Source organism: Colius striatus, chromosome 11 (genome assembly GCF_028858725.1).
Source record: "Colius striatus isolate bColStr4 chromosome 11, bColStr4.1.hap1, whole genome shotgun sequence".
Lineage (NCBI taxonomy): Eukaryota > Metazoa > Chordata > Aves > Coliiformes > Coliidae > Colius > Colius striatus.
In genome coordinates, this window is record NC_084769.1 from 23,982,682 (window position 1) to 24,010,367 (window position 27,686).

The 27,686-nt window shown below is 36.2% G+C and overlaps 1 protein-coding gene across 1 annotated transcript in view; it reads right to left on the bottom strand.

Moving 5' to 3' along the window:
- Positions 1-27,686, bottom strand: part of OLA1 (Obg like ATPase 1) — a 101,433-nt gene that overhangs the window by 29,447 nt on the left and 44,300 nt on the right. Inside the window, exons 5-7 of the mRNA XM_062005107.1 lie at positions 23,016-23,191; positions 10,429-10,509; positions 10,066-10,163 (exon numbers count right to left, since the gene is read on the bottom strand). Coding sequence (XP_061861091.1) covers positions 10,066-10,163; positions 10,429-10,509; positions 23,016-23,191 — 355 coding nt within the window. The remainder of the gene's footprint in view (positions 1-10,065; positions 10,164-10,428; positions 10,510-23,015; positions 23,192-27,686) is intronic.

Genomic DNA, 27,686 nt, shown 5'->3' on the forward strand with positions numbered 1-27,686 from the left:
CCAACAGATGTTAAAAGCTGGAGACATCCACTCATAGTATCTATTTTCCCCTTGATTTGAAAAAATAATTTATTTGCTTTATAGGCTATGTGTAACCTTGGTTTCTATGTTGTCTATTTGACAAAGGCTAATTCATTCTGAAAGGCATAGGGCCAAATAAATTAATACGCAATAATAAATAATTAAATATACCATAACTTAAGAACAAATAACTCCTACCAAGAATAATAAGCTCTAATTTCCTATCAGCTAGTTTGTAATGCAAAAAAGGGCAAAATTCTCCTTTATTTTTAAAAAATATAACCAAGATCCTACTTTCTAGGATAAGACCTGCTCATTAACAGGACAAAATCAAGTTATTTTTTGAGCTCATCAACTAAACCATGGCAGATGTAGATCAGTCCCTATCTCACTTTCTCTGTCAAAAGTCTCATGAGGGTCAGCTATGCAGAAAAAGGCAACTTGACTCAGCTATACTACATCAGCAGAGACCATTTTAACTGCAATGAAGGAAGTGTAACTGGACCTCTGTAACCTGCATCACAAACGAGATATGAAATATTTTTCTAAGTCAACAATAAACACAAAAATGCAGCGGAACAGAGCTCATCTTCTCCACACAGACCTAAGACAGTCATTTTCAATCAAAGAATAATCTTTATCCCTGGGAAATTTCATCTAATAGGCTGTTTTACCTTCCTTCCTTCTCTTTCTCTAATCACCTTCACTGCAGTGATTTTTTAGGTGTACTTGTAACACACATGACACAAGAGTAAGGCAATAAAAAGTGTGCTGCCACTTCACGAGTAATCATGTTTCTCATCAGGAACTTGCAATGTGAAAATTATTTTGACACAAACATCTACAGGCTTACATGCACAGTCTAACTACTTTACTCTAAAATGACTAATGAACCATTTAGCATTGGAAGTAGGATTTGAAATCTGCATCTGAGGTAATGACATTGCAGAGAGATGACAGCAATGCTACAGTGGACTAGTATCCTAGTCTCCTCCAAAATCCCCAAGGGCCTGTTGATCAGGTTGCACTGATGGTGCTCAGGGCTAACAACCCTGGACTGGTACATAATGTAAATTACAGAATCTGGTCCTCAATATAAAAGCTGGACTCTTAAGCTGTTTACTCTTCCCCTTTGTTCCATTCTGCAACAAAGACAGGTGAGGAAACATTGATTTTTCCTTCCGTTTTTTCCATTTCAGTCTTTAAGACTTCACTGGCTCAGAGTACTAGAAAAGAAAGATACCTGTTTTCCTAAATAGAAATTAGTCTAAAAACTTAAGCCATAAAAATTAAGATGAGACACTCTGAAGCTAAAAATCTCACTTTAGAGCCTCCAAAAGGACATTAAGTGACTGAAAATTCCCAAACTCATTTAGTTCCCAGTAAAACTAATATGGTACAGCTATATAGAGCTATATGTTGTCAAAAGGTATGCTCTAACCTACAACAAATAAAACACAGCATTCTAAAGAAAAATTGATTCAAAGAACTAGAAATCTGCAAACAGGCAAGCAAACAGCACATTGCTTAGCCAGACACATCTGTGACAACAGCAATCTGTGAAGGACCACAGATATATGCAACATACACTTGAATAGCACACTTGGAAAGCCTTTGAAAAAGGTCTGGCAGGACACATGGTTTCTTTGCAGACATCATTCAGGACGTAAATCACTGATTCAATTCCAGAAAAACAATGTTATTAGACAATATCACTATTTTAATTGGGTAGCTTGATTTTAAACTAGAGAACCTTTTCAAAAAAACATTTTGGTGATGATTTCACCAGCACCAACATTTTCAGGGACATAGTAATGAAAACTGAGGTATAAAGCACTAACTTCCCAAACAGTGTAAAGTAAGTATCAGAAAATGAAGTAAGTCCTTTACACATTATACTGGGAAGAAAGAAAATCAGTTATTTATTAGTCTCTACTTTCTCCATATTCACTATGCAGTAATGAAATCTAGACACAGACATATTTCTGCATCTCAGGTTTTTTTTCTGAGTAGTTTAAGCATTCCTCAGTTTTAAATATACTCCAGTTTGAAAAGGATGTTGTACCACATGATGCATTCAGTCAGGAACATGTTGTATTGCAGTGATTTTGCTACAAAGGTAACATCATTGTCTTAAGACAATGTCATCACATACTACTTTTCTGTGGAAGACTCTCCTCACGGCTCACATAATTTACACACTGTGCAATTCATTGATTTGAAGTACAGTGCCATATTTTTCTCTCCCCTAGTACTATGTATCTTAATTAGTATGTGTTTATAAAAGTGACAGAAATATTTACTTGAAAGTCTCAGTCCCAATGAAGATCAGAAGGAAACAGAGACACATAATCACTCTACAACTACCTGAAAGTCTGCTGTAGCTACATGGGGGTCAGTCTCTTCTCCCAAGTAACGAGCAATAGGACAAGAGGAAATGGGCTCAAGTTGTGCCAGGAGAGGTTTAGATTGGAGATTAAGAAGAACTTCTCTCAGAGGGTTGTTAAACACTGGAACAGGCTGGCCAAGGAAGTGATGGAGCCACTATCCCTGGAGATATTTAAAAGATGTGTAGATGAGGTGCCAAGGTTTAGTGATGGTCATGGTAATATGAGGTTAGTGGTTGGACTCGATGATGTTAAAGGTCTTTTGCTATCAAAATTATTCCATGATACTATGAAAGTTCCTAAAGTGCTCAGGTAGTATATGCAAAAAAAGATGCCCCTTCTTACCCTGCACAGGGGGTTTGGATAACTTTATAAGTAGTTACCTTTTTTTTTCACTTGAAAGCTAGCATCTGTTAAACATAGACAAAAACCCTAAAGTAAGTAAAATATCACATAAATTATCTAATTCTGATAATTTTGAACTGCCATGGCAGATTAAAGAACGTGGGTATTGCAGGTAGCAATTAAGACTATACAAGCCTACTATAAAACTGGTGGAGCATCTCAACTCAAAACTGTGGTTGTTCAATGTTACAACTGCATCCACAGAACTGTGTATAAACAGCTCAGAAAGTATGGTGATGGCAGTCAAAAAAATAAAGAACCCACCACCAAGAAAAACATCTAGAGAGAGAAATAGAAAAGGAACAGAAGAGAGGAAGCAAAGCTGAGCTGTTCAAGAGGAAGTTTGGTATGCCATGCAGCTGCCAGGACAGGGATCATACACACAGCAATGAATCTGAAAAGTAACTTATAGCTACTTTTACTCAGTACAGTCTTACTGACATGAACTGTTAATGCATAGTTCTTTTGCATTACCCTGATAGTATAATCAGCTTCATGTACACAGATGTTCTTCTCTGAGAGGCTCACTGGGGCATGGCTTCGTTGGGCTGATGTTTGGTGTGGTGGTATGCTGGGCTGCCACGTATCCCTCACAACACTGCAGCAACTGTTCTTCATTACTCTGATAATCCTGCTCTCTACAGTCTGCAGCCTCTGATGAGTTGTAAGACAGCTTGAAGATACTTTAATTCGCCCAGGACAGGCCTTCCCAAAAAAACAGGAGGTTCCCTGCCACTACCACTCCCTTTTTTTGCTAGCTTCAAGATTCAATATATCTCTAAGTAAATTACTGACACTTTGTTTCCTGACTTTGCAATCTGCATTTCAGATATTTATAAGTGTCATGTGCCATGTTGTAACCAGCTGCACTGAAATTTTTGAAAACGGCTTCACCATACAGCACTGCTCATTTTTAAAACATCCCAGAAACATTTTATTTGAAAACTTTTACGGTCCTAATGCTTAGGAGCCAAGACTTTACATTTGGCACAGAGAAAATTCTGTATCAGAAACAAATTCTCTCACTTGAGCAAAAGCCCATCCAAATTTATGTCCTCAGTAGCAAAACTGCTTAAATTTAACACTGAAGAGTCTCAGCAAATTAATCTCTTTCTACAATCCACAGCACTTGCACTCAAGTGCAGCACTGAAGTGAAGCTAGACTTTTCCTGGAAGGTATTTTTGTATCTGAAGCAAGGTTATATACTGAAGCTGAGAGCAGCAACTCATCTTCCCCATGCTTAGGGACATGTCCTTAACACCTGCTGTTACTCAAACAATATGCATTCACATTCAAAAAGGATGAGGGACTCCAGAGGTGGAGGCAAAGCAAAGCAAAGCAAAGCAGGAAGTCTGCTGACAGAAATCATTCAAACCAAAGGACTGGAACTAAGCCAGCGAGATAAAATCAGAGAAGAGGGAGAGACAATCTGGCAAAGACCAATGGAGGAAAAGGGTGGGGAAACAAAACAGTTGAATGAAAAGTCACTGGTATTGGTAAGGCAGAAGACTACTAAAAGTCAACTGGCAACGTCAGGCAAAGGTGCTGGGAAGAAGTTGTTGGACAATAAATTAATCTATATTCATTAATTTATATAAGACATAATAGAGAATCATTTTTTATAAAGTAAACAGCATGCACAACCCCCTGCTACAATGCAGAAGTGCTCTATGGAAAACACATGGTATCCTCTAGTTAAAACCACCTGAGCTGTAAGATATTCTTTCTCAATCAGACAGTAAAGGTGCAACAGGAAGCCTAAATTCTGGATCTAGTTAACTTTGAGGATCTGACTTGAGAATGTGTGTGTGCAAAACTCCATTCACCCACAAGTAATATAAATAATCTTTAATTTAAAAAAAAAAAAAATCGGTTGTAAGGAAGGGACAAGAAATACAACACAGTTAAAAGATTAGAATTTCCAAATCTGCATAGAAAACAGCCTTAAATTCATTAAGCAGCTATTTCAATAAAACAACTTATGATTTTTTAAATTCTACATCAAATACATTCTCAAATATATTTATAAGAATAAAATTTATCTGCCTAAACATCCGCGACTGTGCATTTAAATACACAATGTGATTCAGAAGCTGAAGGTAGTGAAAACTGCATTCTGCCCTCACTTATGTTTCTTGCTACGTGACTAATACACTGGTATTTGCAAAAAGCTGTTTGATCTATGTGACACAGTTCTGTCTCTGCACTGCACAGGTTCATTAACAGCAGCATTTGGACCAAATGAGGGGTTTTTTCAGTTTAGCAGAATTTGCAAAGTTGCATAGGGCTGAACCTCAAACAGTGAAAGGAGATTGTTCTGTGGAACTAAGATGGAGATGTTTCACACTTTCATTGAGGTACCACATTTCTACTGTAGAAGAGATGGAGCTGGCCTGCAGCTATTCTTTCCCTTATTTCCTGTGAATTTATTTACTAAGATTCTTCGTAGACATATCCTTACACTGCTTGTTAAATCACATTCTGCTTGACAGTCACGTTAACATTACTATTTTCACTGATCTTTTTTCAGTTTGTTTTTTAAAATGTCTTTTTGACTGGTCTCAAATCAAACTGCAAGTAAAATGCTAAGGAAGAACTTCCACTGTCAGTTTTTCATTAGATATAAATATTTATTGCTAACCAATTTAAGTAGAGTCTGTACAAAAATGGCACCTCTGGGACTTCTCTAAAATCAGACATAATTTAAGGGTGGAAGGGAAGGTTTGGGAGAAAAAGCATTTTTTTCTGGTTGAGTTTCTTTTAAGTTTTCTTTTCTTGTTTTTAAACAGGCACACTGAGCCCAGGAAAACCTTCTAAACAACATTTCTTCTCCTGTCACCATCCTCTCATTCTACAAGCACATGACATTAACACCAAGTCTCAATTTCCCGCCAGATAATAACTCTATTTCCTAACTAGCTTAAAAGCGAAAGATTGCGTGAAACAAATTAATTCCTACTCAAGCCTACTGATTGTTCCTTGGACTTTACCCTTGATACTTCCTCACTTCAGATTTCCCCACACCTGTCTTTTTTTTCCTAATATTTCTAACATCTGAAGCAATATGGAAAAGATGAATAGAAAAGGATTATTCACTCTCATACTACAAGATCTAAGGAGCATCAAATGAAATTACGATGTGGCAGACCCAAAGCAAGCATAAGGAAGTACTTCTCCATATAGCACGTAGTTAAACTGTGGAAGTCACTGCTCCAGGATATTGAGATACCAAATGTATAGTTGGGTTCAAAAGGTCAATGGCTAAATTCATAGAATAAAAATCAGTCAAAAATTATTAACCACAAGCATATCATATCTGACTTAGCCAGTTCTACAATAACAGATTGCAACAGGACGCATAAACTGTTTGCTTAATCTGTTCTTAATCTGTAATCTTCCGTGGACATCTGTTTGTGGCCTGTTAGAAACATGATACCAGGAAAGACAGACCTTTCATCTGACCTAATTATGCCTCTTCTAGCTTAAGAACATTAAAAATGCTATAAAAATTAACAGGGAAAAGGTTATTATGACATATATGCCACTTTTCTAACTACTCGGGAGTAAGACACTTCAAGAAAGCTACCCTATCCCACCAGCATCCAGCTTCTTTTTTGTTAACAGAATGTCTACCATAGCATTTTGACAAATAATCCCTTTAAAATAATGTTAACGTGCATTTGGATACTCATCTGAAGTATATTTAGAGAAAACAACATTCAAAAATCCTTCTCAAGTTTCAAACAACTTAGTTACAATGCTATAAATACTAGAAAATCTTTAGCAGCATAATCAGCTCTTTAAATTACTAGTCTATGTATAAGATGAAAATACTCACTTGTTTAGACCTGAGAAGTTGAGTCAAAAGATCGGTCTTTCCAGCTTTGACATATATAGTATTCCTGGTGTTCATTGCAAAGAGTAAGTCCAAAATACTGAACAGTATGCTAAGCATGGCCCACCACAACTACTCATAAATTAGTTGAATATATTTCACAATTGGAATCCATATTATGACCCTCTAAAAGCACAATTTTTAGTAAGACTAAAATGTAAACCTTTAATTAGGTGAAGGGCTGATAAATCTCATGTCCTGAATTAATGTGACATCCTGTGACTCAGAAAGTTTAAACTGAAAATGAATGAGCTTATTTAGAATACTTTCATAGTAAAACTCATATACATGTACAACATGTTGAGGTACTAGATCTCTATTAAAAAAAAAAAAAGAATTATTAAAAGGAGGGCTTAAGTATTCATTTAGAGCACAACACTATGTATTAAGAATGGTTTCAGTGGATTCCCCCATACAAAATCATGATTACTGTCATCTGATCATAACACAAGTGTGACTAGCACAGTTGCCATGTCAGCTTCTCTTCAGGGGCTAGGTCTTAATCATAAATCAACTGAATGACTAATTCAACACTGTTAAAGCCAGCAAGTAACTGCTTGCAGCCATTCCAGTTTTTACATCTTTCAAAAGGTCAATACACCTACTCAAACACACAATAGTCCTATCTTTCACAGTGTTTTCTTCTTTTCTTGGATTGAAAAATAACATGTTAGCATTTAAATGTAAGTGTTTTAACTAACAATTAAAATGTTCATTAATTCTGAAAGAGTGACCCAGTAAAACAGAGACAATTTTAGTTTTCGCCTTTACCCACAATCAAAAAGTCTCTCCTCTCCTTTGCTGTTTTAAACACTTGTAGATGTCTTACTAAAACATTTTACTGCTGAGACTTCCACACATTAGTCTCACTTCTGTACTCTAGTGTTTTGAATTCAGCTCAGAAATAAACTTTTCCAAGTTCACAACGAGTCTAAATGTGGCCTGCATTTCAAATATGAACCTCTGTCCCTCAAAATAGTAAGAAAATTCACAAACTAAGTGGCATCTAACAGTAAACTACATTCTAATCATTCACATCTGCTTGTACTACGAACGACAAAAGCCTACCGTTAGCATCCTTCATAGAAAACATTTATCCTGCTCTTAAATATAAAAGCCATGTTGCATAAACAGAGCATTTAAAGCTATGGCAGAGGGGTTGAATGAAACAAAATGGCAATCTTTCTGGTTCTAGTAGATGCCTTTCCCTATCACACAATGTTTCCCACTCATAAATACATGACAAATACTTCCTCAATCATTTTTTACGAGCAGGGATGCACAGGGGGTAGTCAATGGCTAGCTTGAGGGAAAATAGGAACAGCAGGAGGCAGAAACTGTACTGAAAATGGCTATGTGGTAAATTCTCTTCTAGAACATCACTCAACTACCCAGGCTTTGATCTTTCAGCTACAATTACACTCACATCCATAAGATCTGGGTCTACTTTTTAAAAACTGTATCATTAATTGCGATAGAAACAGTTCAACTATTTCATTATACGACTCCTCAACGCAAACACTGATTTTTTTTACAAATTAAAAATTGCAATTTATACAGAGATTTGTTCTCAATTGGGTTTAACTATGTCATCATCACAACTAGTCTCACAAAAAACATGGGGTGACTGGCGACAGCTAAATCACAGACTGGCGTCTCCTAAGTAGTCTGTCTACCATTAGGGTCTGGGAAATGGTATTTACTGTACAATTAGAGCCAGTGAGCTCTACCTGTAATCATCCAAATACAGGTGCGAGAATCCTTTTTTGGACAGGGAAACCGACTCATCCATTTTCACATAGACTTCCACGTCTGCACTGTTTTACAGTGAACCTCAGGAAACCTCAGCATTTGTACTTCAAAAAAACCATCACCTGACAACAATAGAGAAAATACTACTATCCTGATTCTGAAGATCTCCTTGGGTAGAACCACTTTTAATGACTAAATCATCATACCCGACAAAACATTCCAAGGAGGAACCAATTAATTTAAAATTATAAAATTTGGTCATGGTCAAATATGAAAAGCTTACATAATTACATTGATTAGCAAGTTTATTCCAAAGTCTGTGTTTTGGGCTGAGACGGTTTACTATTAAATAGGTTAAATTTTGTTCTTTAATATTAACACAAAATGTCTTGGAGTATCAAAAGGACAGTTTTAGTTGCAGTAATTTCACAGAATTTATTCTAATGATTTATTGGAGTTAACCATCTGACATTAATTATTGTTTTGGCTTCCAGTCTATGAATGTTTATTTTTCAGTTTAAAGCCTTCTCACTCTTTGATATCATATGGAAATGAGAATTTTTAATGGAAAATTGAAACCATGTGCATCTAAGTACTTAATGAAGTACAGGGAGAAACAGAGGGTGTACTTTAGGAGAATTCAGATATTCCGCCTTAGATACTTTTGATTTGTTTGGATGGGTTACATGCGTATATCTGTTCACAAACATACATTTATACATCTTCAAAGTAACTCACAAGTGCAGTGTTTAAAGATCTGAATACTAAGAAATCTTTGTTGTTTTGTTAGGCTTTTTTTAACCAAATATACTGCTATAGATTTTTCTTCATTGTACACTACTTTCTCCATTCCTTCCTTCACAAACCAAGTATTTCTCCCATCTAGAGCTTCCATGATATTATAAGGATGACATGCTAAATGCTGTACTTTTCAACAGCGATTCCCATCATATGTCTACCATGTTAGGATTGGATCTTCATTCAGTTCATTGAATGTCTGATAGACTGATTTTGTAACCATCATGTACTAAAGTCATAATATTGATGTCAGGAATACTTGACTAAAACCTACGACATTCAAGCCCATCAAAACAGGCCTGAAACTGTAAGCAAAGTGCAGGCAGCAGCAAGGAAGCCAGGCACCCAACTGCAAACAGAAAAGTACTGTTAAAATGTGCAATTTTGCCACAGTTTGAAAGATTTCTGTGCAACACACATAGCTGTAGTCCTCTGCCACTCAATTCATTCCTTCGGTATGAGAAATACATTCTCAGATAATCAGCATTTTATAACATGATAAAACCATATGTTTATTTAAATCAGTACTTCTAAATCAAATCTATCTTCTTCACAGTTAACAATTTCACGTAAAAAAGCAAGGTAGGAAAATATATTCTTTTCTACTCTGCACTTGCAGTCAGGGTTTCGCCATATGCATTATAATCAAGCAGCATGTTAAAAGGAACATAACAAGTAACAGAAGTACTCTATTAGTTTTTATTCCTATTTTAATTAATATCCTTAGTGATATTATTGTGCAAAGAATGATTCACCATTCAAAAATGTGAAATAGAAATTCACATATTTAACCTGAACACACTCACCACTTGTTTTTCTTTCTAATGTAGTCTTTTTCAGAGAGGTTAACCAAGTAGATCATCGGTTTTGAAGTGAAAAACAAATGTTTGTTCAAAACATCAATCTGGAAGTGAAAATATAGGAAGGAACTTTTTTAAAAGTTACACCAACTTGAGTTAATTTTACGACCATTTTTCTCATGGCATGTCTGAGAAGCCAACAGAATTAGAGTGTCATATATAGATCACTGATAAACACAGAATCAGCTGATAAAAGTTTTAACATTCAATACACTATGGATATGAAATCCAAAAAAAAAAAAAAAAATTAAAGACAGTAACAGGTAGTAAATGTAGAAGTCAACTCATGGGATAAAAGTTATAGCCTACCTCTTTGTCATTCCAATCATGATAGAAGCGGACAGCTTTCTTTTCATCTATTACCCATGCCTTGATTTTGCACATTACATCCTACACAAGATCAAGAAAAAACAAAGTCAAAAACTCAGCTGGATATCAGACCATTCTCTTCTATAAACAAGGTCTGTATATATTGAGATTCAAAACATATGCATAAATTTAAAATAATACCTTTTAAAAACAAAATTTTACTCTCCCAAAAGAACAGAAATTGCTGCTTTGAAAATCACTAAAGAAGCAATATTGATTAAAGCGATACAAATCCCATAATTAGGAAGGTAAATACACACTACTCCAGTATCATCTCTCACCATCACAAAAATTAGCAGAGCTCATAAAATATATCTAAAAATCACTACATTTTAGATTGCTTTTCAAACTCAGTAAGACACGACATTTCAGCATACAGCGGGAGAGACCACATACAACATAAACATGCCATTAAGAAAAGGGAATGGGTGGGAAAAACACAGCAAATATCTCTTTTTTTAAATTGTGAGCAAAAGAAACTGAGCCTATTATTGATGATCCACCCTTCAAGAAATTAATTCAAATGGCCAAAGCCCTTTTTATTCCACATTAATTTTTCGCCAACACCTTCTCCCTCCCCCCCAAAATGAAACCTGCCAAAGCCTCCATTACACAATGGCAAGAGCCTTGCACTGGTGACCTCCAACCAGCTGCATTCACTTTCAGAACATCTCTCTCGGCAGGAAATCTAAAGGCCTTTTAGTTAGCAAGCTAGTGTGCATTCAGAAGGAGTAACTGCAGGAAGAGCCCAATGTGCTTTGTTTCTCTGGCCTTTCTTCACAGAAAGATTAATCATCTGTGAAATGGAAACGGCAAACAGCAAGTGACACAAACTGAACCCTTCAAGCCTTTCCTCATCAGTTTTGTGGTCGTGAATCCAAAAGCTGCGTGTGGCACGGTTCTCCTTACAGGCAGGTGTTAATAAAAGGCTCTTGGGTCTGAAAGGTCAAACTCGGCGCTTCTAGGAGTAGTACATTTTAGAGTCGCCTATTTTTTTGTTGTAGATAATTTATGATCATGCTTTAAATAATGCATTTTTTTAGTTTACAATTGTTGCAATGGAGAATTATGATTTCTAAGATACAAGGAAACGTTCCCTAAACCGTTCAGCGCACAATGTTTTTTGCGGTTAATGTTATGCAGCTGAAGTACATTTATAAACAACCACAAATAACATCAGTATTTACTACAGTCTTTTCTAGTCTTCCAGTTGCTTTAGTGAAGGAAAAAAAAAAAAAAAGAAAAAGAAAAAGCTCTTCTAAATCTTCAGATCCTGATTTGAAACCCTCCAGGAACAGGACTCCCCACAGATTTTAACAAGGAAGGGGCAAGCTAAAACTTTTAATGAAATCTAACATGTTCTGCCTAAGAATAATCACTTTTACTCTCCTATAACTGAATTTCTCTCATAAATGTTTAAAAGTGGCTAATATAACACCATTTCCTACAAGGAGAAGATCAAAGTGCTATATTACAAATGTATTATGATTAAAAAAGCACTGTGCAGCTTTGCTATTAACTGTTCTTTAAACCCTAAAAGGCTTCCCATAGATCTCACTTGGCACTGCATATACAACCTTTGACAAGTAATGTAGACCATTTTTATTCATTGCCTAAAATTGTAGGCAATTATGTGCGTCACACTGGCCACCTGCAAATTCTGAATGCCTGCTCCAGTTGTCAGAGCAAAAAACTAATGTCGGAGGGGATTAATCTAGGGGGAGAGAGTCCTCTTTAATGGCTCCAGCAGGTGAAATGGCCCAGCTGGTTACTATGATGAGTGGCCAGAACAGCTTATGTAGAGACATGCAACAAGATTACACATAAAGAAGAAAACAGTGGTACCACCTTATCTTTAACCCTATGTGCTTTTTACTTTTTAATTGATCCATACAAATAAGATAAGGGAAGTAATTCTAACCATAGGTACTTTTCATTTAAGATATTTATCCTCATCTTTTGTTTAAATAGATATATAAAAATCATCACAATCTCCAAGATTCCAGTTCAGCAGTGAAGGAATTCCTATTACCCACTATTTTGGGTTTTAAAATAGTTCTGCAAGCACCTACCACATGGCTTTTGGGATTACAGTTGCCCCTCAATAGCAAAGCATTATTGCACATAAATTGGAGTTGATAAAAACACCTGACAGAGAAAACATTACAGCACAAGTTATCAAAGCCAGTCTTTTAGGCTTAAGCAGCAATCACGCTATTTTAATCGCACTATAAAGATAGCTATAGAACGTGGAATGTCCAGAAGATTTCAAGCACCAATGCAGCAAATAAAGTTTGCTCCTTCTACAACCTATCTAAGCACACAGCTGCCAGTCAGAACTTCTCTTACACTTTTACCTGCTACCTACAGTGACACAGCTAAACCTACTTTGGCACAGAGCTGATTTTTCATTTAGGTAACTAACTTGATGCTAAATAAGTAATTACATGGCTAACTTCCACAGGGAAGGCTGACCAGTAACTGAATACGATTGGGAGAACTGACAGCTATATACTTGCAATTTGATTTTGGTTTTACAGAGAAGGTAACAAAGTGTTGGAAAACTTTCCTTAGGCAACAAGATGGAAACTTGAAAACAAATACAGCATTTGCGCTTGAATATGGTAAGACAGACACAAAGAAAAATTTTGGAAATAATTATTCCAAGTCAGATTTTCTCTGATGGACTACTTGGCTAGGCACAACACACAAAATGTAAGGCAGACACTCAAGAAACAAACAAACAAACAAAAATATGACGGATGAACTCAGATGCCCCTTTCCCTGCATCTGAGTGCTGTCCCACTTAAATGAGATTTAATATGATCTTTTTGTTAAATACTAATGACAACATGAAGAAAGGCAACTATTTCCACATATTTATTTTTCACTCAGCTGCCCTGGTACTCTAAACAAACACACAAAAAGCACAATTTCAGGTTATGTCTCACGTAGCACCATTTTTAGTTTTATTAATTGCCCCTGTTTAGGCCTCGTGAAAGAGTACAAACTGACCTTTTTTATCTTCACTATCACTGTAACAGTCATTTAAACACATTTAATCACTAATCTGGTTAACTCTGAGATGCTTAATAACAGAATACAGAGCAATGATCCACTTTGTTTTATTAGATCTGGCCTCCCCAGTTGCACGCTTTGAGGTCAATCTGTCACAAGCAGAATGATCCACTTCTCCTTGTTTGATGAGAGGGGTATTCTTCCTGGTTTTCAGCTAGCAATGTTGTATCAAACACCATTTTAAAAGTCACCAAAACCCCCTCCAAAATCCAATTATTTACAGTTGTAAAGGCATATGAAATACAGCAAACTTAATGAATAATAAATACCACTGTTTTAAACATCAATTAATTTCTGACTGTATCTTTGGCAATATATTTAGCACATGTGCATACTGAGTATATTTAGCCATATGGAATACAGTGATCTTAATTTATATCGTGCTTTCATTTTTCAAAGGCAAGCAGTCAACCCACAAATGCTAATCGGGACTTTAACAATAAGTCCCAACAGCATAAAACACTATAAACACACACATTTAAATTGCATTTAGGAGATTTATCAAGACGCGCTCGTGAGACACTACTGTGTAGAAAAATGTGCATACATTAATAAACTCTCTGGATGGATGATAGTAATAATGTGTGCCAATGCCAAATTCTTCTTACAGCATGCGGGACGAAACTGAAGCTTGGAAAACTCACTTGCCTACTTGGCATCAGAGAATTGTGAGTTTTTTGTTGTAAATTAGCAGGGCATGTAATTAACTTCCGCAAATGTAATAAAGAAGTAAGCAGTTGCGAGGATTATCACTTCACACTTCAAAGTGCAAGCGAATTCTCCGAGATTTTGCAGGCAGTGTAAATGTCTCTGCTACTACAGAAAGTAACTGAGAGTACAGTAGGCTTTTTTCCTCCACCAAGGGAGATATTTCTGGGAAGCATGTACTGTTTCTCAGCATTTTATTTGTTCTCTACAAAAACTTTCAAGATTTAATAACTGACCAGTTCCCTGTGAACACTTCAAAAGCAGTTAGGTACTTTTTATTTTAAAAAAAGGATTCAATTATCCATAATTCCATCATTTTCACTGTTCTGCTCCCCATAAAAGCTATAAGGAGTACCTAAAACATTACCTGTAGCTCTTGATTAGCTCTTCTCATTTCATACAGAAGTGTAACAGCACAGCACATCAACAATGAAAGTACCATATAGTAATCTATATAATCCAACTTCCTTAAAGAATCTGGCTCAGTGACATAATGCACATGATGCAAAAGACACTGCATACAATAAATGAAGTCAACATCAACTATTAGGTCTCAGAATGTAACTGAAATAGAAAATCCAATGAATGTGTTTCTGGTGGCACTATTTGCGCTTCTCTACTTATCATCTTTCATCAACAGCCTAAAAAAGACCCCATTACTACTAACACAGCTTCTGAGAATAGTAAATTACCAACAGAGTCGTGTGTGTAGTGACCAGAACTGGTAAGATAGATTTAGTGAAAGCAAACAATGTTTTTCAGTACAATAAATTCAAGTTCATATACATGCTGGATGGAGGACACAGGAGGGTGGATACAGTATTTACACGTACAGGACTTGAGCCTTGCAAGAATGACTGAGAAGACCTGAGGGTCTGAAAAACATGAACTGCACTGTAACTAAAAAGATTAATACAGGCTTTGTGTTATTCTAATTATTGTATTATTATTTAAGTAGTCTAATAGCAATGTGATTTATTCTACACTTATCTCTGTTGAAATATTGAAAAACTATAGAAAAATAGTTTTGAAAAAGTGCTTATACATGAAGGCTCAGTGTGCTTAAGTCTTATGCTTTTACTCTTATTGCATTTCTTATATACATATATATAATTAACAAAAGCCTCACATAATACAGGGTATTTCTCACTAGCATAAAGAAATGAAATGGCTAAAAGTTGATGGCTGACAAATACAGACTAAAGCTGTGTCTTATTTCTAAACAGTAAAGATAATTAATCATTGCCACAACTTATGCAAATTACATTAGAAACTATCTAAATAATGGTCAATTTTTTCCTCTAAGTGTTACATTGTATTTTAACCACAATTGTGAGAATGAAACTAGGATATGCAAGAGATCAAACCAGCTAATAATTAGCATTCCATCTGACCTTCAAAATAGCTATGACCGTTTTCCAGATACACATAAAAAACTATACTATTTGAGCTAAAGAGTACTTGTAACTAGTTAAACTGTGCTGCATCAAAATCCATTTATTGTGCATACGTCACCTTCTCTGTTAACACAAGGTGTATGGTGTGACCATAGGCCTTCCATTCATGGCTTTCCTTGGTAATCTTTTTGTGTTCTATTTAGCATAGCCTCAGCTCCCTACTTTTCTTGGAGGTTTCCTGGAAGTTTAAAATACTGAAGCTGACATGACAAAGTAAGAACTTATTGCAAAAACAATGTTTAGAAACGGTGGTATTTTTAAAGGAAAATTACAACAAATTTTGCACTTAGAAAAAAAAGGCTAGATCACGCTTTTCAGTTGGGTTAAGTGCTTAAATAACCTGTAGCAGCTGGGTGCAAGAAAAAGAACAAGTCAGGTACTTCATCAACCAGAGTGGCAATGAGCTCCTCTGTGGTAGAAAGCAATGTCTAATCTCTTACAATTCCATTGTTCACTGACTTTAATAAAAATACAATTGGAGAAGTAATGGATTTAGGAGACGTGTATTACCCTTTCTTCTAGTCAATACTTTTTAACAGAGACAGTACAAGCTGTACATGACATAAGATTTACTCAGATCTAGATGCCAGTAATGTTTATGAACTACAGCAAGTACTTTCACCCAAAACAACCAACAAGCATTCCAGGCTAGGTAATCTATGTCATTAATCCCCAAATGCTCCTGTGTGGGCGATCCTTGTGGGTTCTAAGGCATTGATGATATAGTCACCTGTAGCTTTTCAAAGAAAAAAGCAGGCAAGAATACAGAAGGCAGACAAGTGATTATTTCTAGCAGTTCAGAAATTCAGAACAGGAAAAAGGCACTGAGAAGTAAAATGAAACATCTTTGATAGAATTCTACCAAGCCTTTCTTATTGCATTAGTCTGCATGTACTTTTTTTCCAAATAAATCCATACATAAGTGCATGGATATTCTAGATGAGAATTAAGCCAACTGAAAAAAAGTGTCTTTTCAAAATACAATTATTCATATACCGAGTTATTTGGTGTACGTATATGCTATTTAAAAATTACACCATAGCTTGGATCTAGACATACCCAGACAGACGTTATTTACAGAAGCAATTACTTTAAGCCACTGTTCAATTCTACACAAGAAAGTATTTAAGCACTGACTTCTCCTTTTCTACTGATAACACCAAAAGAAATCAAAATGTGTATTTACACATTACGTACTTTTAAATCAGGCTTTACTATCAATTAATTCACAAACATCTGCTATGAATATTTTCCTGTTACATTCAAAATGTTCTCCAGAATTAACTTCAATTTCCTCTAAATACCACATTAAGCACAGTAACTGGTCCACTAAAGATTTTAGGCATAATTACATGCATTAAGAATATAAATATTTTCTTGATTTCCTATGATTTAACATTGAAGTTACTAATTGTAACAGCCAGTGGCAGAAAGTATGTCAACAGTGTACACGTATGCTGCTCCTTTCCTTCCATCTCTAGTGGAACAAACCAGACTCTCAAATTCTCTTCATAAAAGAGACCAAAGAAACTAGCAAAAAAAAACCCCAAACAAAATCATTGCTGTATTTATCTTCAACTTGGAATGAAAGAAAGGTGAAAATTCCCAACTGACATCATCAGTTAGAGGAAATAAGAGTTCATCCATCCGTGAGAACTCTGGCAAGCGCTTGCAGCATGAGGTCAGCGAATTCTGCTCTGCACCATTCCACTCATCAGAATATTGCAGGAAGGAAAGACTTTCACCCTGTTTTCACCTAGTGTACATTGATAATAAGAAGAAACTAAATCTATCAGTTCTCTGCTGTTCATGAAGTATCTCCCACATCATATCAGTAAGTTTAAATGGGAAAAAAATAATAAATCTTTTCAGGACTTACTGTACTATCAGGACAGGACCAAGACATTAAACAAGGGAGGAGGAAGGGAGGGGTTAAATCTACTCACAACATCATTAGAAAGATCTTGCTTTACTCCTCATAGTATATATATCCTGACAGCCACTTATACTCTATGCCTATGGTAAGTGTGTCTTTTATTAGTTCATCACCAATCGCAGTAACAAAATAAAGTCTGATGTCTTTCTTGCAAGTTAAATAGTCATTAGATGGTTCTGGTACCATTATATTAAAAAGGAGTCTCTAACTGCTCTTTTCATCACTGTGCTACTTTTGCTCTTACAAAATGTGTTTGATTTGAAAATCAATCTTATTTTTAAGAATGAAATTTAGATATCTCGCAGGACTTGTAAAAGCATCCTCCTTCCAACTGAAAGTTCAAATGCAGTGATCATTGATCCTCACCTACTGTAAAAGCTTCCTGTCAACTGAAAAATGGAAGCTCAAACACTGTGGACATGGATACTGACCTAAAGATTTTGTCTTCATATCATTAACCTCAATAATCTGTGTGAATTCAACAATAAATAATTGTCTTGTGGTTAGATCTAAATCACAGTACCATTACCACTAAGAATTATTCTGTGCAATTCAAGACTTGGTGCACTAATGAAGGGTTGAAGGAGTAGTTGTCTACTGTAAGAGGGTCAGTCCCTAAGAAGACTAGAACTGAACGACAGGGAAAGGGTAATGTAAGAGAATCCTGCAATAATATTCACTTAACTGTATATTACATTAACTTGAAGACTTCTGTCTCCAGGACTGAAAACCCCATAAATTAAAAACATGTGTATTTAAAACAAGGTTTAAAATTTGTACATTCTGATTTATAACTTCCTACATATTTGAACTTTACTTTGAAATCTCCTCCTAATCAAAATGACTGATGAATAATAAGCTAATAATAAAATTTAACTTGGTATCTTTCTCATGTCTGCAGATATCAGTACCAGAGGAATTTAAAATAAAATAAAAAATTACTCTGATTCCTTTCTAAAATGGTGTTCATGCTGTTAATATATGCAAACAACTGGGGTATTTTTATAACAGGTGTTATATTTGTCTATATTACAGACAAAATAACATTTAAAGCTATATTGAGTCTGAAAGAATACTACCCTTGGTAAATGCAGACAGACACTTCCAAGAAGGCAGTGAGAACACTTGCAACAAAACAGTCAAAAATACACATGTAAAGGAAGTTATTCCAAGCCTATGTCAACATTACATGTTGCTGATCTTGGACCATCTTGTGTCATTGATTTTTGAGTAGAACTTGAAAATTATTTCATTGATGGCTCCTTAACAGCAGTTGGCTATTTTATTTCTGCTGACAGGGGATTGAGAAATCAATTTTCTGAGAGACAGGATGAACAGTTAACACTGTATTGAACTGCAAAGCCAGGTCACTGCACAAAGCTGAACTTACCAACTGTACGCAATGTGGTCTTACGCAAAGGAAAAACAATTAACATGTTGGAACACGGGTACAAGAGCACAGGCAATCAAATGCAAACCTCACATTTAACAACTGTTGACCAATACAAAACAGGTAATTTTTTTTTCTCTTCCTAAACCTTTTAGAGACTTCAGACTACCAGGTTACAGTTGTGGAGGCTTCCTGATAAAGAGAATCCCCTAAAGCAGGCAATATTTACAAGATACGTATGACTTCCACTTCCAGTTAGGTTCTATGAAACACACAGTGAAATCTCCTTTGAAGACAACAGTAAGTTTATATGGGTAATATGGAGATTATAGCCTCTCTGAAATTAGTAACTTTTCCTTAGCTTTCGTATTAAGGTTATTTGCTACTTTCTGCAAACCACGAATGGAAAAACATACTTTACTATGATCAATATTATTTCTTTTCTTTCCTCACCTCCTTCTTTTCCCTAACCTTATATAGTGTTCTTCTCCAACAGATCTCAAAGTGCCCCCCAAAAAAGTGAAAAGAAACAAAAAATACAGTTCAAGAGCTATATGTTTTTGTTCAGCAGTGGAAAGCAAGCTAATGAAAGGTCTGTGAAAGCCATACAGGTAAGAAAGCTTGCAAGTATCTTTATCTGAATGAACCACAAACTTTCACAACTCTCATCCAGTTAAAATTCTTGAGAAGTTATCAAGTATCTGTACCTTAAATTATTCCCAAAAGCATGGAAAAACAGTGAAAAAGAGAAAAAGTTTAATGTTTTACCTTAAAACTAAAACAACCTACAAATGCTAATGTTTTCCCCTTTGTAACCTCCTTGCTTTCCTGAAAGGGAAAATTACTGGGAACACTCAAAGCACAGACTACAGTCATTTGTTGTGCACCTCTGCTATGGAAAGAACAGAATATTAACAATGGCTATGTACAACACTGGTAAATAAAAAGGCAAATTATGAGAAGTTGTCTCCCAGTCCCTCCCTTCATCCCCTCCCACCTTTTTTTTTTTTTTTTTTTAAATTAAGATAACCTGTTGGGGGGGGGGGGGATTAATTCCAGTGTATACTGTATATAGAGTGTGTCCTAATGACTTCTTCTGCCCTGGGAAGAAGAAGCCTTGAACAGCAGTCACAAGCCATACCAAAACAACATTACAAGTTGTGCTGCTCGAGGAATTCTCCTGTGCCCAACAGGCTAACTGCAAAATGCATCAGTTTGGTAAGTACAAGAATGATTACACAGCCAAATACATTCCTAACATTTGGATAGTGATTTAGGGAGGCAGACTCTTTACCTGTTTTCTCTCCAACGATGCTGTATGGTTTCCCTCTTAGACCTATAAGTCATTTACCACACAGTTAACCACACAGTGTACTATATAAATGCAACTATATGCCTTCCTTCTCCAGAACATAAAACATTAAAGGAACAGAGGCAAAGCACACATGAAAGCCTCACAACTTGGTGGCTGAGCATCTAAATAAACACATCTAGTGGCCAGAAAAGCCCAAGAATTGCTGTTAAAATCTTACAACTACACAAATCTATTTGTAGAATCTATGTAACTAGGCTTAAGGACTAATTGACCAGGAAAAGAGAAGTAACCAAGCAAAGCCTTCACAAGCCCTCACCATCAAAAGAAGTGCATTTTACTAAGGTCTACCTTCTACCTTACAATTCAAGCATACAAGTCACAAAGGGACAAGCAAGAAGGTCCAAGATCAGCAGGATTCACAGATGTGATGCCCCACAGCACTTCCTTGAAAAGATTCCCTAGTGACTGTAGTTCCTACGTGCAGCCTTTGTCTCAAGGGCAGCATTAATTTGTGCCTCTCCACTCTGCTCAGCAACTTCTTTCCATGAAACAAAGGAATTTAATGCCTTTGAAACCTCTATTGTTGTTGACAAACTCAGCTGAGACTGATCAAGTGTAACAGCTGTTACTGAGAACTGAACTGGTGCAGCAACATGACTTCAAGAACCTGATGTTTTCTCTCTGTGTGTTCATAAAGAAAGGATAAAAAACCCCAAGGAATGACAGGAAGTGTAAGTTTCAAACACAAGACAAATTTATTTTGACGGGTGAACTACAAAGTAACAGGAGACTGAAGGAATAGGCAGAGAAGGATGAGAAACTTAACCTGGGTAAAGACAGTTCAATATTGCAGATTTTAAAAGTTTTCTTTAATTAATTTAAATTGCATTTCTAGATTTAATGTGTTTATTTACTGTCTCACTTGATTTGAGAATAATTTGTCATTTTCTGTTTTCACACACATAGCACTTTCCTGTAGTTAAAAAATTAGTAAGAGCAGCTCTGTCATACAACAATAACTGTACCTACCACCCATTACCATTACATGATGACTACTAGGGATTTTATTCAAAGCACATTTTTATGTCTCTTTGCAGTCACAAAAGTGCTGACTTCTTCCTTAGCACAAAAAGAACACAGAGTATGATTTGAAACCCTCAAACCATCGAGAGAGGTACATTCAAAAACTGGGCCCATCACAAGGAGCTGAGCAAAGTTGTTTCCAAAGACACAAGAAAGCAAGAAGAGCTCAAGGTTGGGACAGAACAACATCACAACACTCCTCATACCAATGTAAAATTTAGCCTTAGGCCGAACCTTTGAATTCGCTATGGACGGGATTTTTGCTTGCCCCTTTCTTTAAAATAAATTAAATGGTGAAAGACTGTGTGGATGCTATTTGAAACTGTAGGCACAAGCTGCACTGTTTCTCTAAGGTGCAACCTTTTGTAAAAGATAAAAAATCATTGCCCACATGTACCCAAGGCTGGGTTGACAAATGTCAGATAAGACCTTGAATAAAGCATACCTGCTTCTCTCTCTGGACTTCTGTGAAAGCCTTCAAATCATCCAACAATAGCTATTTTTTCTGACTTAGACCAATCAGGGAATAAAATAACTTTTCAAGCCACATGAAGACTAGTTCTTCACCAACAGAAGCTACCAAAGAAGTGCTTTTTAACACCGCGTTGTGAACATGAACTTTTCAGAGAGAGACTTTCACTTTCAGTTCCTATTTACTTCAAATACTAGGTAGGGCCAACAAACCTCATTGCACTTTAATAATGATAAACTTAAACACCAGCACTGACATGACAATGTTTTTCTTACTACTTGCTGTCTAAAAAGCCATGAGAGAAAACAGTATTTTTTGCTAATTAATTCTTAAGCACAAATAGTCACTTTCCATACAGATACACTACTGTAACAATTAGAGAATGCACTTTACATACCACCTGAAGTATTTATAGAAGATTAATGAAATAAAGAACAATTAATAACTATACTGGTAAAGCATTAACAGACTCAAGTCAAGTGGTGGTAAAATAATCATTTACAAAAATATACTTTGAAGTTGATAATTACTATACATTTCTAATTTACAAAGAAATACTACTACTACTACCCTGTGATAATGAGCTCACTTAAGCAGCTTTCCAGAAGATCATTCTGAAATTAATCACAACTAGCACTCTTTATGCAACGTGCACTAAAACACACAAAGCACAACCACACCAAGAAAATATACTCACTTAGTGGCTACAGGAATACTATCTAGTATCAACATCAGACTAGAACTTAACAGCAACAAAAATTCATAATGGATTCCTGGACTTGGAATTACAACTAAACACTGATGTAAGGTTGATGAAGCGTTGGCAATTCTCGTATAAAGCTGTGTCAGTAAGACATTAAATTTTGAACTTTAAAAATTACTATTAGCTTTATCAGTGATAATTTTCACTGTCAACACGGTACATAATTCATTCTAATAATTTTTCAACTAACAATAATAATTACTATAAAATACATACTAAAACAGTGTTACATATGTGGGGGATATTAAGCAAACCCCACAATATAAAAATTTCAATTTAATACAAAGATTACTTAATGACTTAATTTTATAGATAATATACTTACATATTCAGGTTTTAATTTCTTGTCTCCTCCTCTTACAGCTACTTTTTCAAGTTTGTCTATACTCTGCATGATCAGCTCCTCATCTTTCAGTCTGAGTTCCTCATGTATGATTTCAATGTCACGAACAGGGTCTACACTTCCTTCAACATGAGTGATATCATCATCTTCAAAAGCCCCTAGAACAAAAGAACACTTAAATCACATATCAATCTAAAAAGACAAGAAATATACATTTACAACATACTATTAAGAGTCAAAGAGCTCAAGATGAAAAAGTAAAGTCAGTAGGTCTGTCATACTGTCTGCGTATGTCTCCTGCAATATTTTATATTATATTGCTTTAGTCTATTAATTTACGTGTCCCCTCCAAAATCAAAAGCTTTATACCGATACATAGAAAGCATAACGCTTTTCCATTTCAGGAGAGCACTTAACACATCTTTAAGAGTTTCTTCTAAATAGGAACAGGTTGGAGCGCTAACCTGAAAACACGTAGCACTGTATTTAACAGTATCTAACCCAGCAGTAGCAAGCATAGTAGCTAAATTGAACATCGCAGAACATTTTAATACAAGGCAATAATGGCTAAAAGACTCATGGAAAGAAAACCTTACAAATCACCCTGGCAGCCCTCACGGGCTAACCAATTTTATGCATTAAGAAAAAAAGAAGTTCTAGACAAAGAATACTGAAGTTCTGAAAGACTCCTAGTGTTTCCAAGGGAAACAGGGCTTAGAAAAAAAGGCCTGAAATCATCTGGCAGACCTCATCCCTGTTTCAATCTACTTTATCACTGTGGTTCTGACGGTGATTAGATAATGAACCACTCAGACACACAATTTACACAGCAGCTAATTTCATCGGCCTGATTTGAGGGTATGGTTTTTAGGGGGCCATCAAAGAAGCAGATGAAGGTGCATTTGTCATATATGAGTGACAACCATTCACACTATCTGAACAAAATGGTGCTGGCCCTTATTAGAAACACATGCTATTATCACATATTTAAAGTGCAGTTGAAGCCATAATTTCAAATTGCCAACTGGAAACATAAGGGTAAAACAACCAGATATTACTGAAGCATGTGTGCTGACTTCATGCCCTTCTGACGACAATCTGGCAACATAATTCAGCTGGGATTTAAATTATCAGATAAGCAGCATCATCAAAAAAACAACTCCCAACCCTCAAAAATATATTTTAAAAATAATCCCAAAAACAATTAAAACCAGTTTATTACATATTCCTGGATCAATTTTCAGAGTATTTGCATGCTTAATCTGTAACATTAAAGATATGCCTGAGAAATCAATCATGAAAATAATTTTATATTAGTATTATCAAAACAATAATCAACTGATTTTTTACAGAGGTTAAAAAAAAAAAATCAACCAAAAAACTCCACATTTCTTGTACTAAATACAAGATAGGAAACAAACAATTCCTTAACTGATAAATAGAAAGCTGGGGTTCTTGGTTGTCATGTACATCTTAAACTTCATCTTTTAACTTACTGAAAACAGTGGCTTTAGCAATAAAGATTTTACATCAAAACACACAGGACATGAGTTTAAAATGTTGTCAGTCAAATGTCAAAATAATTTTCACACAAACTTATGAGTAGTCTTCAAAACAGTGGTTACCAGAAGTTCCCTTCTCTCCTATAAGCTGTCTCTCTCCAAAGATCATCAAGGAGCTCCCTTGGTACAGGAGAAAACCAGCTCAGCAATAGATGTCACTCTGATGCTAGCTGTGACAGGAGAAAAAGCTGCTCTGTCAAATGCAAACTCATCACACTCACACACACCAATGTCAGGCAGAAAGAGATACTGTGGCCTTTGCCTTCAAAAAAATCTGTATCCACACATCTGTCTCATGGGCTGTACGGATGAACAAATACTAGAAAATATAATTTAACCTCTCTGTTTGGATTTACAAAGAAAATAGTAAGATGTCACCACACAGACCAAAGAAACATCTACCTGCCCAGCCTTCTCAACAGATGAGCAGTATTCATGAAGTGAAAAAATTAAGATTATCTTTCTTGTATAAAGAAAAAAGTACCCATTGCCATCTAAATAATGAATTCTCAAGTTGTTTATATCTTCCCTCCACATTTGGTGTCCACAGGTTTAAAAACAACAAAGCCCACACTGTTAAAAGCCAGAAGACAAGCTCCACGACTATAAAGACCTGACATTTATAACATAAAAAGTGAAGTAAAGAGCTCATTTTGGTCTTAAGAAAGAATTAAGTTTTCCAATTCAATTATTCAGTTATCCAAAGCCAATTAATTCTGTGAAACTCCATCCCTATAAAACTGAATCTATACATTTCACCTTTGTTTTCTTCTCAGTCCACTGGTTATTCCTTCCCGGATGCAGGACTCTGCACTTCTCCTTGTTGAACCTCATGGGGTTCCTCTCTGTCCAACTCTCAAGCTGGTCGAGATCCCGCTGAACGGCAGGCAGCACAGCCTTCTGGAGAATCAGCCAATCCTCCCAGTTTGGTGTCATCAGCCAACCTGCTGATGTCCCCTCATCCAGGTTGTTGGTGAAGATGTTGAACAAGACTGGCCCCAGAACCGATCCCTGTGGAACTCCGCTGGCCACAGGCCTCCAACTAAATTCTGTGCCATTGATCACCACCCTCTTGGCTCTGTCATTCAGCCAGCTCTCAATCCACCTCACTGTCCAGTCATCCAAGCCAGACTGCCTGAGCTTTCTGATAAGGATGTTATGGGAGACAGTGTCAAAAGCCTTGCTGAAGTCAAGGTAGATGACATCTGCTGCTTTCCCCTCATCTAGCCATCTAACCCCTTGGTGAAGCCACGTTGACTCCCCCTGATAACCATCTTTTCTGTCATATGTTCAGTGATAACATTCAGGATGAGTTGTTCCACCACCTTTCCAGGGATGGAGGTGAGGTTGACTGGCCTGTAGTTTCCTGGGTCATCCTTCCTACCCTTTTTGAAGACTGGAGTGGCACTGGCCTTTCTCCAGTCCTCAGGCACCTCACCTGTCCTCCATGATTATTAAAAAATTCCCTGCTGAACAGATAGCAAATCCATCAAGTTAATCATGGCAAAAGAAAGAAACTTAAAAATCTTCCCCTTGAGGCTGCCACAGTGCGTAAGGAAATGGCAGGTATAAGATTTGTACAAACAGAAGGCCAAACTGACATTAATGTCCAGATTTTGGGATAAACTGAGAGACTCTTTTTGATAATCAACAGGCACTGAGCTTTATTTGTGAATCTTGTTCAGGATTTGTCAATGCCTATTTCAGTCACCAATCTAAACGAGATCCTCTGACTGACAGCCTACCAAGAAGCAAGATAATGGGATACTCAAGAAAGAAGGAAAGGAATAGGGAGAGAGACATCACTGTGATGAAAGAACCTTTTTCTCAGTATCCATGTGGTATGTATCTTGAGCAATCTGCTATGCCAGCCTCAAGCCTCAATGCCAATCACACTGAGCATTGTAGGGAATTCAGTTCTGGTCTGCAAAGCCAAATGCAGACTTAGTATGCAAGAAGCAGTAGTAACCTTAGGAAATGGGCTCTGCATGAGAGACCAGATCTCTAGGAAAAAGTACAACTGTGAGAAATTAACAAAGTTAAACTGCTAGAATAACTTTTACCCAGTCCCTGATTTAAAAAACAGTCTATATAAAAATGTAAAGTAGTAGGAAAAATAGTTGTACAACTAATTCAAGAAATAGGATATCCCAGAAAATGTGTATATTATTTGCAACCTACAAAGATTAAAATAAGAACTATCATATTAATCTACAAATCTTATCCAATACAGATTAACGGTATGTTGTTTGTTATTAATATGTCTCTCTGCCTTTGCTTTACTAGTGAGTGAAATTCTTCTGCCAAGCAAGGCCTTTAACTCTCTTTTGTTAGGGAAGATGATATGATAACCCCTCCTTCCCTCCAGCACACACAGCAGCAGAACAGAAAGCTCAAAAGCTCTACTTTCAAATATAATGAATAGAGGATTAAGAATGACATCACTGTCCAATTAAAGATAGTGCAACACCTGTACGATGAACATGATGCACAAGGTGGACTCAGGCCATGAACCTTGACCACTACTATAAGCAGCTGATATCAAGCACTATGTAGAAAAGCAGCCTGTTGACAAGGAAAAACACGGACTAAAATATGTTGAACTTGAATAAGCAGGGAGGATGTGAGGTAGGTCTTGAGATGCAAGATGACAACAAACAGATGAGAATTCAGTTTTCTAAAAGAACAGGTAATACATTGGGTACCACACAGAAAAAGAAATACCAGTTTACAAACATGTAGCTCTCTGGAGAAGACAAATAAAAAATAAACATTGACAAAGAAATGCTGATACTGGCTTGGCTGAGCACTGATTACAACAGAATCAGTGAGCAAAAATAATGGGGAGATGGAGGAAAGGAGATCTGGCAGTCATATTTGATCTCAAGCTGATTACTAGCTTGAGAGAGCTTGGTAGAAAAGTGAGGGAGGAAAGGTTACCTGAAATTATACTAACAGGGCACCCAGGTGAGGAAGAAAAGGACTAGGATGTGATAGTTGCAGAAGAACAGAGTGCAAACACAGTCATGTGTCAGAGGTAAAACCTATCCTGATTATAAGCAGTGTTTAAACATCATGAACCTCAACCACA